The 18528-nt window shown below is 34.2% G+C and overlaps 1 protein-coding gene across 1 annotated transcript in view; it reads left to right on the plus strand.

Moving 5' to 3' along the window:
* LOC107681302 (cadherin-22-like) overlaps positions 1-18528 on the plus strand; it is a 94540-nt gene that overhangs the window by 39658 nt on the left and 36354 nt on the right. The window contains exons 7-8 of the mRNA XM_016477576.1: positions 4606-4742; positions 15495-15616. Coding sequence (XP_016333062.1) covers positions 4606-4742; positions 15495-15616 — 259 coding nt within the window. The remainder of the gene's footprint in view (positions 1-4605; positions 4743-15494; positions 15617-18528) is intronic.

Here is an 18528-nt window from a genome sequence, read left to right on the forward strand (position 1 = left end):
ATATATATATATATAGACGTTTCTAGAAAAATTGTTGCATGGGCAAAACTTTGTTGCACAACTCTGTAGCTATAGATCTTACAGGGGTTTTGAATTTAAATACATCATTACGCTTGGCAGCGACGGTGCTTTATCAGCTATTTTATCACAATGCACAACTTCAGTGACTGTGAGCCTCAATGAGATAAAGTGAAAAGGCAAAACAGTTTGTTTATGTGTGTATTTGTGAATTTGTGTGTGTTTTCACACCCTGGCCACAGTCCACTTCTTCTTAGTTTAGACAAGAATCAATTTCCTCCATTGAGGAGCCTATTACTGGAGATATATATCGAGTCACGGAAGCGTAACAAAGTGTGGCTCTTGGAATGTGCTGGCCGGAGGCTTTTCCCATTACGCTATGGGCATCTTGGCATGCACAGTTATCAACCTGCCATCCTTCTTTACAAACACACACACACACACACACACACACACACACTCATGCATGTCGTCCAGAAAAGCTTCTTCACCTCCAGGCCTTGGGAAGCATGTCAAATGTCTGCTCAGTCGCAAGAGCTTTCTGTCTGCTGTTGTGTAGTCTTGCGTGTCCAGACCTGTGACTTCAGCAATAAAGTCTGGTTCACATTGCAGCTCATTCTGGTCAGGAACCGCATGTTTTGTGGGAAGAGACAGCGTGACTGACATGTTAAGTCATTGAGCACAGTTTGTTTTTATATGCCTTTAAGGGGCAGGTTTATCTGCAATAGATTATACTGCAATAATAATTTGATATGGAGAAACACTTCTATAAATTGGGTACAGAATTACAGAAATCTCTTACAAATTGTGACAGAGTTGCAGAACATATATGCATCAGATACTGGATAATTTCAGATGCTGGACAATTTTATTATTATTATTATTATTACTACACATTGATTGTTAATTGATTTAAAAGTTGATTTAGAATTTTAGTGTTGTATTTTTCACTTATTTAGAAAAATGGCAAAGAATTTGATTACAATGCAAAATGTTCATAGATTTTTCTGTCTGAAAAAAATTCTGTCTGTCCATAGTTTGTTTTTATATGATAAGAGATGACATAGACGTAACATATGATGAACAACTACAACAACACCAAAAAAATGGTATCACTGCTTTTGTTTCACATTTTATAGGGATGTAGCCAGTTAAAATCAGTGTTTTTTTTGTATTATTTATTATAGTATTTATTGATGTTTAAACTAGCTTTTGTTTTCTTTAAAATTTTAGTTTTGTTTTAGTATGTTGTTCTATATTTTGCTATTGTTTTTATTTTAAAATATTTTTATTTAGCATTCACCAATGCAACATTTCTATTTTTTTTTATTTAATTAGTTTAAATATTTAATTTAATTAAATATTCTAATTTAATTTATTTTTTAATTTAATTTAATACATTTTTTATTTAATCTTCTTCATCTAATAGTTTTCGATTATAATTTAATTTTAATTCTAATTTTATTTTTTATTATTTTATTTTATTATATTTTCAATTAACCAAAAAAAAAATTGTTTCAGCTGACAATAGCATTGTTTTAAATGTACAGGTCATGGGAATTTTTTTTTTTTTGTGGCATTTGAGGTGGCATATTCACTAAAATAGATGTCGCACCAATTCCGGAGATGCTGGATCTGTCTTTTCCCAGCACAAATTAAGACTTGGTTTTCAATATTTGATGACACTAACCTGTTAATCTTTAGCAATGATCATTTGTTTCCAGTTGGACTGATAAAGACCTCCTTGTTCTGTTACTCTTGGAATTTACGGAAAAAAAAGTAAATCAAATTAGAGTTTGTTAGAGTAATTTCTATTTGTGTATATAACATCCATCAGACAGTCTGTGAACTGACTGCAGGTGGTCTGCGGCTGCGCCATCTGAATTGTGTAGCGAACCCTCGCCATTATCAAAGACGCCCGCCCTGCATTTCGGTCACGCAATTCGACATCGTGATAGAGCTTTTTATTCTCCAGAGCCAGCAGCGCACAGAAATATGATTTACTCATTGCCGCAGCTCAGAGGTGATGCACAAGGGAAGTAAAAGGCTTTGGCTGGCCGTATAGTCTCTCTCACACAAACACTCGGAGCCTTTGCAAATTACCTCCATTAAAAATGCATGAGGCTGCGCTCAAAGTGCCCCAGGTGTTATAAAGCACAGCGCTGTGGCAGAAAACTCTGCTGGTTGGCTGGCACACATCGGTGTATGGTGTGTGGCCCATGCCCATCGGTACCACTTTAATTATCTCCATTGGACTCAGCTAGCAAACAGGGGCTTTGCCCAGAGCCCCATCACTCTCTCCCGCACCCGTACCACCCAATACCAGCGGGACGACGAGTGGATGAAGCCCTCGGAGAGCACTATACCTGCTGAAAAACACACTCCTGCTATTTGGACAGGAAATATTTGTTTGTTTTCCTTCGGCGGTGGCTCTTTATGCGTTCCAAGAGAGACATTGATACCTGTGCTACATTTAAATCTCTATTGTCTTTTTCTTTAGATAGACACTGCAATAAATGACTTGCTAAAAATATTTTTGTCTTGTTTTTCAGTAAAACAGCTAAGCATTCTTGAATCAAGATACATTTACTTGAGACACATTTTTTTGTTTCAATTAATTAAGGGACTTTGTGCTTAAAACATTAATGAATATCTGCCAATGGGTTAAGAAAAGTCATTTTCCCTTTGAATTAAGTTTATTTTTCTTACCCCATGGGCAGATTTTTCTTGTTTTAAGTATAAGCTCACTTAAAGGAATAGTTCACACAAAAATTAAAATTTGCTGAAAATTGACTCACCCTCAGGCCATCCAAGATGTAGATGAGTTTGTTTCTGGAAGCAATGGTTTGTTAAAAATGTCTTAATGATTGATTTGTTTCTTTTGTCTTCACAAGATGTTAATGTAAAGTGTTTGGGTGACATTGATTATAAGGACAGCATTGTGCTGTTAGTTTTCTAAGCAACCAGACTTATTATACCCATGCTGGCATTAACGGCAAACTAAATAATATTTCAGTTTTTGTTTCAGTTTAAGCATTTTTTTTTTGTTTATTCATACATGAAGAATGTGTTTGAATACAGCCGTAGATTAATACATGCAGAAGCTGAACAACTCAAGGCCTTTTTTAAATCAGCACATACTAGACTTGAGCTTCCATGGCAATTAAAAGCCAATAAGAATAATGTAGTTGAGAAATCTTTTCCACTGCCTAAATTCAGGATCTTCTCCACCTCGACTTTAATAGCTTCTTTTCTTCCATCTCCCTTTGGGCAGTTTAACTTTTTCCAAAGCGCCGCCTCAACCTATTGGCACAGAGTAATAAGCGCAAGGTAAAATAAGAAGTGAATTAATTCATGTGAATTTGTATTCCATATAAAGTCTAAAACTGCAGAAGCTGACATTAAACCCTCAAGGGTCTTAAAAGAATGAGGAGAGTACAGCGAGTCAGAGGGGAAAATGACAAAACCCTCATCTCTTTGTCGCTTCATCTCTCTGTCAGTGGTGTTTGTATTCCACATGGGATGTAAATATATTTTGGTTTATCAAAACACAGTGTGAAATATTCATAATTTGTTTTGAGAGGGCAATTGAAGTACTGACTCTACTTTGTCCTCACAATTCATGACTAGAAGTGAACACAATTGGTGTCATCTTTTAAATTATGATGATCATAAACTCAAAGTAATTTTTATATTAAGTTTGATCGATCTATCTATCTATCTATCTATCTATCTATCTATCTATCTATCTATCATCTATCATCCATCCATCCATCCATCCATCCATCCATAAAAAGCTTGAAACCGATAAACCTTAACTTATATAAAAAAAAAATTAATTTCAGCTAGTTTTGAAAGCAACATTTCAACAATCAATAAATAAATATATAAATAAATTGAAATAAATTAACATTAACTGAGATAAAATTAAAAAAATTATTACAGCTAGATGTGAAGGCAACATTTCTCACTTTTGTGTAGTTTAGATAAAAGTTCTAAAATAACTATTTTTTTTAATAAAACTAAAAACTAAAACAGTGTTATTTTAGTGTAATTGAGATATTTTATAGTGTGTATTAATATTTTATTTAGTTATTGTTGTTATTATTATTAATAATATTATTAATATTATTATTATATTTTCTGCTTTTTTGTTAATTTTAGTTTCATGTTAATAATGTTTTTTTTCTTCCTTTGGCAAATAGATGAAATTAATATATATATTATATATTATATTATAATTATAAAATGTATTTATGTTATGTAATTCATATATTTTTAAAAAGTTCACATATATATATATATATATATATATATATATATATATGATTTCAGTTAACATTTATTTTATTTCAAGTAACAAAATGGATTTAGTTTTATGGTTTTAGTTTTAGTTGTAGTTAATAACCCTTGCATTGTGTTGGAAGTCTAGATTTTCAGTTTCAATCTCGGTCTGTTCGTTTTCATGTCCTTTTTAGTGCTTGACTGTCCCACTCCACTTTTTTTATGGGAAAGGGTATTAAAAAGAAAAATGACAGTTTTCGAGTGGATGACATAAATAAACCCTTCTTTGTGCTTCATTCCCAGGTTCTCTATAGACCGGAGCACAGACCAGGAGCAGATCTTTAACATCGATGCTGTAACAGGTGCTATCACTCTGGGAAAGATCCTGGACCGGGAAACTGCCGGCTGGCACAACATCACAGTTACTGCGGTGGAAGCAGGTACAAACCCTGATTACTTCACTCCATCAATCGCAAGTGAGTTTCAGGGAAGTGGCCCAAATTCTGTGCACCTAAAAAAAAGAGACTTAATTCCATTTAAAGTCAAAACAGCTTTTCAGTTTAATACAGTGTTTGCTGAAGTATTATATGCTGAGATAATGAAGCTAAAGCAGTAATTGTGTTTATATAAAACACTACATAACAAATAAACACAGTGATTTACATTGTTTTTTGCATGACAGACTAATGCAGAAATCAGCTTTAAAGGGTTAGTTCACACAAAAATGAAAATTAGCCCATAAATTACTCACCCCCGAGGCATCCTAGGTGTATATGACTTTCTTCTTTCAGACGAATCCAGTCGGAGTTATATTAAAAATTGTCTTTGATCTTTCAAGCTGTTTAATGGCACTCAGCAGTTGTTGCATTGATTCTGTCCAAAAGAAGTTAAATAAAAAGCGCCCATCCATAAAAACAAAGTGTCTCACACGGCTCCGGGGGGTGAACAAAGGCCTTCTGTAGCGAATCGATGTGTTTTTGTAAGAGAAATATCCATATTCAAAACGTAATAATCACATTAATGTAGCTTGCACTCACTGTTGTAAACAGAAGCAGCTCCGGGCGGATGATGTATGAGGTCAGTGCTGCGCATGCGCCGGTGATACAGGAGGCCTTTGTTCACCCCCCGGAGCCGTCTGAGACACTTTTTTTTAATGGATGGCTGCTTTTTATTGAGCTTATTTTGGACTGAAGCATGCAACACCCGCTGAGTGCCATGAAACAGCTTGAAAGATCAAAGACAATTTTTAATATAACTCCGACTGGATTCGTCTGAAAGAAGAAAGTCATATATACCTAGGATGACTTGAGGGTGAGTGATTTATGGGCTAATTTTCATTTTTTGGGTGAACTAACCCTTTAACCCTTGTGCTGTGCTGAAAGTCCTTTAGCTAATGTGGTGTTCATTTGGTAAACATTGCTTGTAAATCTCTCATCATGATATATTATAACCAAATGTTGGATTCAATCTTTTTATCAACTTGTCTTCTTTCAATTAGCACAGGTTTTGTATTTCTTGATCATAGGCCTTGTTGATCTGAGCTCACGCACCTGAAAAAAGCATTATTTGTGGATTTATTTTATTTTTTTATTGTATATTTTTATTTATTTCTTTTGCAATATTCACTCCAAACTGAGATACATAAGCTCAGATCAATGAGACCTAAAATCAAGAAATGTAAAATGGTAATAGTAAGGTATACACAAAAAAAAACCGCCAAACAGTACAGAAATTATCCAGTTTTGGGGGGAAGTAGTTATGCCCCGTGTGATCAAAATTAGTACGTTTTAGTTCAATGCTATTAACTAGCATTTTTGGGAAAAATAAAATCCTCTCCAACATGAGGGTTAAGAAACTGTGCAATGCTTTTCAAGTATATTGACACCAAAACATGTCTGAATGTCATTGCATTAGATAACAAAACCTAAGCAAGGGTCATTTATTGTAAAGAATGATGCACAAATAAAATTTAGAGCGCATATTCAGACACTTAATATAATGCAGCAACATTCACGCATTTCTAAGTGTCCAAATAATTTTTGGGGCCACTAAAAGCATCTGTCATATTTTCTCATCTAGTGATGCGACCTGTGAAACTTTTCTGAACATTAAAGGAGTCATGAAATGCATTTTTAAATTATTTTATAATATTTTCCCAGGTGCACTTAACAAAACAGTCATAATTTAGATTTAAATGGTAATTTTTTTAGCCCTCTAATGACTTTCTGTATAAAACATATGTAATATAAATAATATAATGTATAATATAAAATAATCACAATATAGAAAACAGGTTTTCGTGCTACTAATGCAGCCTGGTTAGAAACTTCCTACTTCCCACTTGTGAAGTTGTTGCATTCGAGTGCTTTAAACATTCACTGCGCTACCTAGATATTCAGCTGGCTTATTCTTACATTTTGTTCAAATAAATGCTATTTTCGCTGTGTTCAGTACATGCAATATGCATCAGATGGTTATTTACATACATGAATACACATGACTGTAATGGCAGGAGAAAGCAATGTAGACGTTCTCGGAAAAGTTCTACAGCTATGTTTCAGCTATGTTTCTCTCCTCATGTTTAAAGCCCACCAAATTAAGAGCCTCAGGTATGTCAAGGAGAAGTCATGATGTCGCATTTGTCCCGATTCAAATCCAGGTTTTTCGGAAAAGTAGAAAATAATAATTCATATTTTAAACTTGGGAGTTAATTTTGAGTTCTGAAACTTGCAGCAAACCTCTCAAATATCAAGAACATTTTGTTTCTCCATTTCGTGACCCCTTTAACCCTCACGCTTTAACATTCAGATCCCACTTCTGGAGTCTTAAACAATTTGTTTGTCTCAAGACATATGATCGCTCTTTCTAAGAGTTGCATCACGTCTTGGGTTTTAGTCCAAATTTGTCGTATTAAAGTGAGAGAAAGCACTTCAATCTCAATCTCAGACACAAAAACCAGGGTTTTGCTGCAAGATAAAGTCCTTTTTGCAGAAAAAGAAGTAGCAGCTTTAGCAAAGTTAATGGCTTAATCAAAATTCCCAGCAAATTTCAGCCTGTGCTTGTGCTTGTTCACTGCAAAATACATGGGATCTGGAGTCGCTGGGCAATGAGGCGTCGAGTGGCCAGTTTGGAAACGCTTTTCATAATTCCCTCGTACATTCGTATTTTAAAATTTCACACTCCACTCAAGAGCGTAATGAGTGTTCATCGAAGAGTTACGTTTGCAGATCGATGTGCGGCGAACGTTTCGCGCGCCATTGCTGGCGATATTAGTAAATATGATATTTCAGACAAAATCTGGGAAATCTGGTCATGCACAGAAATGCAGTTCAGTATGCCTCAGTTGGCTGGGAATAAATACAATTTCAATCTTTTCAAGGCTGTCGATTTAGTCCTACTAAAGCAGGCGTGGCAAACACGGCCACACATGCACCGCGCTCCAGCGCTAAAAGTCGACTTGAGGAGATGAAATTTTCTTTGCTGTCCAGAAGGAGTTATCAGGTCCGTTTCTTTCTGAAGTCTTGGCACGATGCTGCCAGACTGGAGTTTTACTGTCAGAAAGTCTGGCAGGCCATCGGCTCGCCACAGAATCCAATCTGCTGAAGAAGAGTGACATATAATTTCTGTGCGTTTGATAGGCTGTATGATATCAAACTGCAGACTCTCTCTCTCTCGTTTACTCGCTTCGTCTTTTTCAGGTGATAAATAGAGGAAAAACCATCATGTCTTGCCCTTAGGGTAAAGAGATACTATGAACACAGTCGTGTCTTTATCTCGACAGAAAGGACATTTGGTGTGGAGAGTGAAAAATAACTGCACTGTGCTCTCTCTGGATTTTGAACGGTTTCAAGGATCCTGCTCTAAAATTTGCCCTTTTCGGCCATTAGAAATACAGAAGGGTTTATATGTAACAAAAAATGACATTTCTGTAATCACGGCCAACCTCTTTGCTTTCATTTTTAATGAAAATGCCAAAGTACAGCCAGCAAGACTGGAGTAGCTCCAGTAGATTTCACTGCTGGTCGAGTTCAGCTTCTCTAGTGGCTTTTGCATTGGACGCCACAAAGCAGCATTTTGATTTTTCATTTTTCTTGATTTGAATGCATTCATGCAGTAATTGACCTCTAAAATACCATAAAGTTTGATTTGATGAGCAGTTTTGACATTAAGGACAAAATTAAATGTATGTTTTCACCCTGTTGGCAGCTTGCATTAAAGTGCCCCTATTATGCCATTTCAATATTGCCTTTCATGCAGTTTGTAATGTAGCTGTATGTGAAGCCGGAAGTGCATGATAAATAAAGTTATTGTCTCTGAAAAGAAAGAAATGACTCTGAACAGCCTGAACGAGTTGTCAGTAATTCGAATCCCACTTCTGTGATGGCTACACGTCTCGGGGTAACACATTTGCATAATGCCCACCACAGTACATGCTGTGTCTTATGCTGTGAAAGTAAATTCATTTTATTTTCACTTGCGAAAGATGAGGTTGCAAAGAATCAGTGGTTGAAATTCATTTTTCCCACCGTACCACACCCAGTCTTTTTTGTGATCCTGAGTTTAACACAGGATTCACAAACCGCTTGCTCTTGAAAGATGAATCAGTACACAGTTTATTTGGACCAGCTGGCTCCACAACCTGTAAGTGTGATAAATAATGGATGTTTATATTTTCTATCAAGCGTTCAAAATATGGAACTATGGCAATGGGCGTATCGTTTGCGACATGCGCTGAAAGCAGTAGACCAATCACAACAGACTGGGCCATCTGACCAATCAGAGCAGAGCAGGCTCACGGAAAGGACGGGTTTAGAGAGACTGAATCTCAGAACTGCTCTGAACGAATCGTTTGAGAATCGATGGAAAATGAGGTGATATTAAATGCATACTTTGAAAAAACAAAAGGATTGTTTGACCTTGCATGCATGTAAACCTATTATAGGAGACTCCCAAAACAATATTAGGAACCTTTAAAATGGCATAATAGGGGCATTTTAAGCATGACGTTTTAATCATAAATATACATTTTGTTAGATGTATGATTAAAACCAGGAAAAATGACAACTTGTAGCAACTTTTAATCATAAATATAAATTTTGAACTCATTGAAAACTCATATATCTCATGCAATTTTGCTTCTCAAATTGTTCTTATTTTTATTTTATTTATATATTTATTTTAAGAATTGTATTTCTTTTTAATGCAAAAACTTAATTAAGGGTTATTACGGTAGTTCATCATCAGGCATGATTTATCTTGTTTACTTGCAATTACTTTATTTTACTAAAAACAAATGAATTGAATCAACTATTTTTAGTAATAATAAAACTATAGGAGATGTACGGTAATTATTAATACTGTTTCTCTAACTTCATAATATTAGAGTTAGAAAAATGAACTTAATTCAAGATATATTCTCTGAAAACACATCTTAATATCTCATGAAATTTTGCTTCTTTAATAGATTTTTATTTTAAGAATGTTTGTATATTTTTAATGGAAAATAGAATTATGGTAGTTCATCAGACGTTTTATCTTCTCTAATTGCAATTATATTCCTAAGAACAATTTTATTTAAATCAACTATTTGTTTATAGTAATACTAATACTATTAGAGATATAATTATAATACAGTTTTTCCAGCTTTAAAATATTATAGTTAGAAAATGATCTTAATTCAAGACATATGCTCTATAGTTTTAATATCAATTTTGTTGAAAATATATTACTAAGAACAAATTTATTGAATCAACTCTTCATTTATATTAATAATAACGTATATAATAATAAACATGTATAATTATTATGCTGTTTTTCTAACTTTAGAGTTAGAAAAAACAACTTAATTCAAGATATATTCTCCAAAAACACATCTTAACATTTCTTGCAAGTTTGCTTCTCAGATAATTGATTTTATTAGGAATGATTAGATTAAGAATCTTTTTAATTGTTAATTGTTTTAATTTTGGTGTTTTTAGGATTATTAAAGTTCATCAGACATGATTTATCTTGTTTACTTGCAATTATATTACCAATAACAAATGTATTCATTCATTCATTCACTCACTCATTGTAATTTGATTTGCTTTTTTAAAAATTAGTTTTAGATTTTAACATGACATGTAGCTTTTCTATTTTCAAAATACAGTGTATTCAGTTTGCATGCATGCAGTTCTCATAAGGAAAGAAACTGACTGTACTGGCCAGGGTTGTTTTATTCTCGAGGAGACAGATGAAGTTCAGCAACATGATTCACACATTTCATCTGCAGCGATGACCCGAGTTCACAGACGTTTATTGCATCTGACATGGTCTGTCCGAGAGGCCGTGACGCAGTGAAAATAAAGCAGCAGTGCTTTTACTATCAAAGCTAAATTTAGCCCTTTATACACTATTTTAAACGAGTCAAGCTCGTCCAGACTAAAATTCACTTATTGCTTTTATGCCAAATTGTTGCTCTTGGACGTCTCTGATGGCTTCAGGCGTGGGTTGAGGACAGAGGTATTGTTTTGTCAATTTGCACAACATCTGACCTTGTTTTAGCAACCGGGAGAGCTGCTAAAACAAGACGAGTTTAATTTAATATTTAGGCCATAGGTCTGCAGTCTGTGTCAGTTCGACTAATTCAGTGGCAACTATCACGCCGGGAAGGTTTCGTCTGCTGCGCGTAACTCCCGCTGGAGCTCTTATGAGTCAGAAATGCACCAACGGCAATCTGAACTTTCTTTTCTTCTGTTTTTATGAGACAAACATTTGACTGCATATGAATCATACAAGATTGTTTAGACTTTATTTAAATATGTTTTCTCACAACGTGCAAAGAAACTGATTCACACATTGCCATTTTGAACTCTGTAATTTCAAAATATTATATTTTGAAAGACTAAGAGGATGCATTCAGTTTTTTACTTTTTTCTTGTAGACAGTATATGCAATGACTCCACATTACCAAGATAAATGTCCAATGCCAGTGACTTGTAAGGAAAAGAAGAAATTGTACTGGCCAGGAATTGTTTTAAAATGAATGAAATACTTCATTTGTGTTTGTATTTTTTTAATCAACACAATTTTAGGCAATATAATAATTGAATACTTTGCAAAGTAAAATATATATATATATATATTTTTTACTTTATTTGTAATTGACTTTTTTTTATTAAAACAGCACAGTTATTATTATTTTTTTAATGTTATTTCTTTTCTTTTATTTCTTTTAAGTTTTCATTCACTTTAATATTTTATCTCTTATATTTAGACATATATGCATTGACCTCCAACTTAATTAAGACAGTGGCGCATTGACACTGCAATTAATCAGCAAATAAATGTTGTTGTATTGTGCGTCTTCATCTGATATTAGAAATCTATTATTGTGTTGCCATTTGGGATTTGGCATTGCGAACAATCAGTGTTTATTGCCGTGTCATCTACATGTTTGAGACAAGGATCGTTGAGATAGCAGTGCATAGTCACGTGCCTGTCCTTTTGGATTTAAGGTACTGCCAAACCCCATAAGACTTCATTTCCGTGTAAGTCGCGTGCCGAGCTCTGCGACATGCTTTCAAACAGGATTGAGGAGCAGATTTTCTAATATAGTGTCTGACTGGTAATATGTCATGAAGATATGTGGCCGTCCAACATCTGCTGGGCTGCTAGCAGAAGCTCTGCATCCTGTAATCTGCTCAGATCCCTTCTCTTCATATCGCAGATGCACATCGCTAGTTAAATAGAACTCTGATGTGTTGTCTGCTCTATATAAGCATAGAGAAAGTATTGCTAGCTTTAGGGGAATGATACACTTGAAATCTGTTCTTTATGCATCAGCACTTTGTGTTCTTATTCTGTTCTTGGTTTATTTGAGTGAATCGCATGAAAATGTGTCCAATTCTACCCCAAAATAAAAAAACAAAAATGTTTTATAATAAAGTGACAAATGCTTTCTTTTTTTTTGTTGTTGTGGTTTTTAAATCAGAACAGTATCAGGCAATGTAGTAAATAATACCATGATGAATACTTTGCCATTTAAATTGTTTGATTTTTTTTTTCAGTATTTAATCTCAGATTTTTTTTATATGATATAGCTTTTCTCCTTTCAAAATTTATTCAACATTCAGTTTTTTAGTTTAGTTTTAGATTAGTTTTAAAATGCTTTAAAATACTTGATTTTGTTTATTTATTTATTTTAAAAATCAGAATAATATCAGACTATATTCAGGTAAACACCACCACGATTAATACTTTCCAATATTATTTATTTGTTTGTTTGTTGTCTTTTTAAATTTTTTGAGCATTGATTTTTAACCTTTTCTACTTTCAAAACTCATTAAGTTTCAGCTTTAAAATACTTGATTTTTAATTGATTTTTCTTGTCAGCACAGCGGTAAATAATGCCACAATGAATACTTTGAGATTTAAATATTTTTTTATTTTATTTCCGGGATTACATATATAATATTATAATTATAGACTAAATTCTCTTTCTTTCTTTTGATTTTTGGGGTGAATTTGGTTTTCCAAAAATGTATTCGGTTTAGAAATGTTTGTGTTTTATAATGCATAGGCAAATCTTGAAAAACAAGTCAATGAAACTGCATATTTTAATTAGGCAGCGCTAATTTACATATGCTGAATCGCATAACATGCATGTATACTGTACATCCCTGTAAAAAACACAAGCATAACAGCAACATGGTGTTAATTAGAAAAAGTTAATTATGTCTCATTACATTTACAATGGTGACCCAATCCGTGGCCTGCTGTGGTGCTGAGAAGCATCTCTTATGAAAATTAAAACATTTCTAATGAAATAATGAAGCACAGAAATTAGCCCCCACAAAAGAGAGCTTTTTTAATTACTAGATAATTTTACTTATATGAACTTAAATGAAACTAATTATGTACACATTTCCCAATAACATTTCCATTTTATCGTAGCTTAATAAGACCGTGATCAAAAGTATATTGCAGCTCAATTTTGAACCCATTTGTCAGTTTTTATGTCATTTTCTCAACCACAAACAGTGAGCTCTTATCATTACATTTTTCTGTGTATAGTGTTGTTTGTCTGCGTTTGGAAGTTGCATTACTAATTGTTAATTTCTTCAAAAATGTTGCAGAAGAATTGTCTTCCTGATGAATTAACTGCTGGGAGAGAGTCATTAGGAGTGCCTTCAGACATAAACTGTTCTAATTTTAATTGTTTTATTATTTGAGGGCATTTAAGCCTTAACTAGGGGGGGTTTGAACCCCCAAATCCAAACAGCCATCATTTGCAAACAGCAGTTGTGTTGTGCTGGTCAGTGTCAAACATGCATGAAGAAGTTTACTTTGCGTGCTTTAAAAACGCATGCACAATACAACTGTGGTGCTTCAGTGGAATCTAATGAGACAAAATCACAGCATTTGGGTTTGTTCTTATTCTGGCGCTCACAGATGTGTCCAGTGTACACTCTGCCGTCGTCATGACAACCAGTGCATGTGTTAAGAGAATTCTGTTTCAAATGTAACATTCTGTGTGTGATACATTGTTTCCTGTGATTGGGATTCCATTGTGAATATTGAGGTTGTGTGATGTGTTGTAGCCTGTATGTCAGTGTAACCAGACCACAGTATGTCGGGAGGGTAAACAAGTGTCCATAGTGAAAACCTGACAGTGAGGAACATCACGAAAGTAACTTTCCTTAACAGAATGATACTCTTAATGAGTATTTTGTTTCTTGTTTTAATAAATATTTTGATGTTTTTACTGGGGGAAAAAACTGCATAAGATATGAGGATTTTCAAGTATTTATCAGGTGTTTCTTGCATATATTTTGTCTTCTGGCAAATATCCATCCATCCATCCATCCATATCCATCCTTATTTTTTAGTGCTTTTTATTTGTAACATTAGAGTCCACTGTAAGTGAGTTGTGATGAAACCCAAGTGCAGTTTATTTATATCCAGGAGTGTACAGACTTGACTTGATCATACTTGGTTTGACAAAGAAACATGAAATGAACTTGAACATGAACTTGAACTTGAACCTCAACATAAAACATGACACTCACCAACAGCGGGTACAAGAAACAAAGCTAGACAAGGAACAATGGCAACATAAGGGCTATATAAATCACAAAAGGGGGTCACATGACATAATCCAACCAATGAGAGCACGACACAAACTAGAAAACCAATAGAAACAAGACACATGAGGGAACATGGAATCACACGACAAACCAGGAAACTAGACTAAGAGCATGAATACAAAGTAAAAGACATGAACACAATGAACATGAAACAAAACCCACGTTACAGTTTCCCTTCCTACATTACACTGTAAAAAAAATTCCGTAAAATTTACGGTCAAAAAACGGCAGCTGTGGTTGCCGGAATTTTACCGTAAAAAATACGGTAGCAACGTTTTAGTTCACTGTAAATTATACCATCTTTTTCACTTCCAAAAACGGTATACTACCGTAAAATTAATGTCCAATACAGTTTTTCACCGTATATAGTAGGGGAATTTACCGTTAACCATTTAACAGGTTTTTACTGTAGCATTTTTACAGTCTTTTACCGTTAAATTCACGGTCATTTTTTACAGTGTAGATAATATATAGTATCATTATAACATATTATTTTCTTTCTTTTGATTTTGACAAAAATAAGTGATTTTAACTGGTAAACAAGGCAAAGAAACTTGTTAGGAACTTTTTTTCAGTGTATTTATCTTGTTTTGTTTTTATTTTTGTCTTGCTTTAGATATAATCTATCTATCTATCTATCTATCTATGATATTACAAAAACAAGACAAAGAAACTTGTTAGGGACAGTATTTTTTTTTTCAGTGTTTTATTTATTATTTATTTGTTTGTTTTATTTCCACAAAAGTTAATATACAGTATAATTATAAAATATTTATTTACAAAAATAAGTGATTTTCACTGGTTTTAACTTGAAAAATTAATGTTATTGACCTTGCATTATTGGCAAACTATCTTCCTGTTTGCCACTGTAAAGCTGCTTTTGAGTGATTTACGTGAGTTTATGCATTTGTCAGATGCTTTGAATCCGAAGTGACTTAAAGTGTAGTGAATTCAGATTGTAATGCTAATGTGATATTTTTGCTTTTAAAAACTTTTAGTGCTGCAAATATCTTCCAGAGTCCGGCTGTGATGGTTCTGATGATGGTTTCATCTGTCTCTTCTCAGATAACCAGTCCATGGCTTCTCAGACGGCAGTAAGCATCCGCATCCTGGACGTGAACGACAACCCTCCTGAACTCGCCACTCCTTACGAGGCGTCGATCTGCGAGGATGCCAAACCTGGCCAGGTGAGATAAAGCCTCAGTCACATCAGTCTAATCAGAACTCACGCTCGCCAGACGCGCCTCGATACCATCGCATCTGCATCTGAAAGCGGCGGAAACGAGATCCGTTGTTTCGCACAAAAATCATCACTACTGTAGATTTGATATGATATCTGCGGTCAGAAGACACTGACTTAGTTGTTCCAGATGGCTTCTCGTGTTGATAAAGCTGTCAGCCGCGATACGGACCTGCGAGGGAAACGTTGTCATTTCTATGAAAAGCATATGTAATCTGACATCAGCCGGCTCCTCTCAGACAGCTGCGCTCGCCACTAATACATAACAATCACGGTGCGCATGGGAACATCAGGTGTGCGGTGTGATGAAGTGGTCAGATTCTAATTGCATTGTGGGACTGCCGCACTCAGCGTGGCCTCCCTGATTCGCTTTGACGGCAGTTTACAATGCCTAACAAGATTTGTTTTTCCAAAGCTCAATATCTCGTCTGATCCCGCTGGGCTAATGTAGTTTGGCTCAACTCACCAATTTCTCCTTCCTATTTGGCCGTGTCCTAAAAAGTGACCGGTCTGAGAGATACAGTGCTGTGACCTCGCAAGACCTCCGAACCCGGACCGAAACACTGGAGTCCAGCAGAACAATCAGTGTGTGTCAGATTTAGTACAGAGCCAATCGCTTTCCCGTTTTTTGTCAGAATAGTTTCATTATTGCTTTGCTCCTGCTTTGGACATTTTTCAATTGGAAAGAATGATCCGTCTGACATTTCCTCCCAAAGGCAATTTATAAACTCTAGTCGCGAAAAACAGCGCGATGGCAAGACAGCATTGCAGCGAACGCACCTGCAGTGCTTTGAGGCGGCTTGTTGCAGATCTTCGCTTTTGTTTACTCGTGGAATGGAGGAATACATGTTCAGCCCCAAAATGAGACTTCTGTCATCATTTATTTACCTACATGTCAAACTTTCTTTTGTGGAGCACAAAAAGTGAATTTTTGTAGAGATAAAGCTCTGCTCCAAACCTGGTGAGCTGCCTAGCAAACTGGCACACAAATCTCTCCATGAAAACCTGGCCAATATTTGGTAATATATATTAAAATAAAATAAAATAAAATAAAATAAAATAAAATAATTGTATTAATAAATACATAGATAAATATTATTTATAATCAGCATTTCAGATTTTTTTATATTTTATACTTTTTTATATTTATTAAATTTATGTATATTTATTTGATATTTTTGAACTTCGTGTTCATTTGAAATGTTAGCATATATTATATATTGTTCATAATTAGCATTTCATCTTAACTTATTAATTTTGTCAATATTTCATTTTATTCACTTCTTGTTGATTTAAAATGTTTAATTTTAATATATAATATAATTGGTAATATAAAATCAGTAATAATAATTCAACATTTCATCTTATTTATTAACTTCTTGTTGATTTTAAATTTAACAAATATTAATATATACTATAAAAGGAAATGAAAGAACTATTAATGATATATCAAGAGAAAGCTGAAAGGTATCCTGCATTTCTAGGGCACTAGGTGCTTTGAGACAGAGACAGTTTGACTAGGTTTTGAAACAGAGCTTCAATGGCTCTTAGGATGTACACTACACTAAATGATGCTCTGAAGAAAACATCAAGTAGGTTTTTCACTTCATATTGCCATTGACCATGAAAATCTATAGAATGCTATTCCATTTAAACAAATTGCATGTAGCATGTAGAATAATGTCTGCTAATGCAGATACTTGACATTAACCAGGTACTTCATTTGACTGTACCATGTCTTTTTATTCAAGATATGATGAAATGCGGCCTTTAACATTTGCTTTTCAGTGGCATTAGTCACAATGTGAGATAAGTGACATATGCATGATTAAGATTATAGAAAACAATGTAAACATGCAAGTTAATTAATGGGGAAAAGAGGCTCAAAGAAAATAAGAAAAAGAAAGAAAACACATTTTGCTCAAAGAATATGATTTTTTTAAATAATGACATTATTGTCATGAAAATGATGTGCTTTATCACCCCAATTCTTCTGTCTGACTAGAATTATTAGAATATTATAAGTTTTGTAGTTTTTTGTCCTTAAAGCTCTGTTTATTTGTTGATCCGCTGAACATGTTCATTCCTCTTTTCAAGCAGCCGTGAAACATACAGAGCAACAAAAGGTTTGTTTGCTTTTGGAGATGTCATGGAAAATTGTGTGCACTCCTCCTTTCTGTGTGTTTGCGTGCTGCTTCTCGAGGGTTTCGCTCCACAATAGAGGCGCTGAATGAGGTCTGTTACTGCTGGATTAAGGATTCTTAGAGATTGTTTTGTTGTAAAGAACTAGACTACATTTCTGGATGTGTGTAAGAAGAGCCTTTGTCATCTTCCGTTTTCATCCTTGGAGAAAAAAAAGAATGAATGTTGCTTTCTTTTGTAAATTATTTAACCATTAAATAACCACGTTTAGTTTGGAAGGCTAAAAAATATTTGATTTTATTCTCATGTGTGCTGTTAGTTTTCTCTTTTTGCTGAATTTTTGAAGCACCATTTCTTTGTGATTGTTTTAAACTCAACTTTAATGATTTCAATTAAACTATGAGATGTTTTATGCTAGAAACTAATATTAAGCAAAGAAATTATGATGCATACAAGCATACAGTAACTGTGATGCACAGATGAAAAAAATGGTTGTTCTAGTAAGTACATAATTGTGAATAATCGAAGTCACCTGTGACTCATTAAATTAACTACCTTTTTTTTCTGGATAAAACCCCAGAGATAAAGAATAATTTAATCAAATGAATATGAATGACAGCTGTGAAAATTAAGACTAAAGACTATTCAATTCAATTCAGTTCAAGTTTATTTGTATAGCGCTTTTCACGATACAAATCGTTGCAAAGCAACTTTACA

This window comes from Sinocyclocheilus anshuiensis, unplaced genomic scaffold (genome assembly GCF_001515605.1).
Source record: "Sinocyclocheilus anshuiensis isolate Anshui unplaced genomic scaffold, SAMN03320099.WGS_v1.1 scaffold1632, whole genome shotgun sequence".
NCBI classification, from domain to species: domain Eukaryota; kingdom Metazoa; phylum Chordata; class Actinopteri; order Cypriniformes; family Cyprinidae; genus Sinocyclocheilus; species Sinocyclocheilus anshuiensis.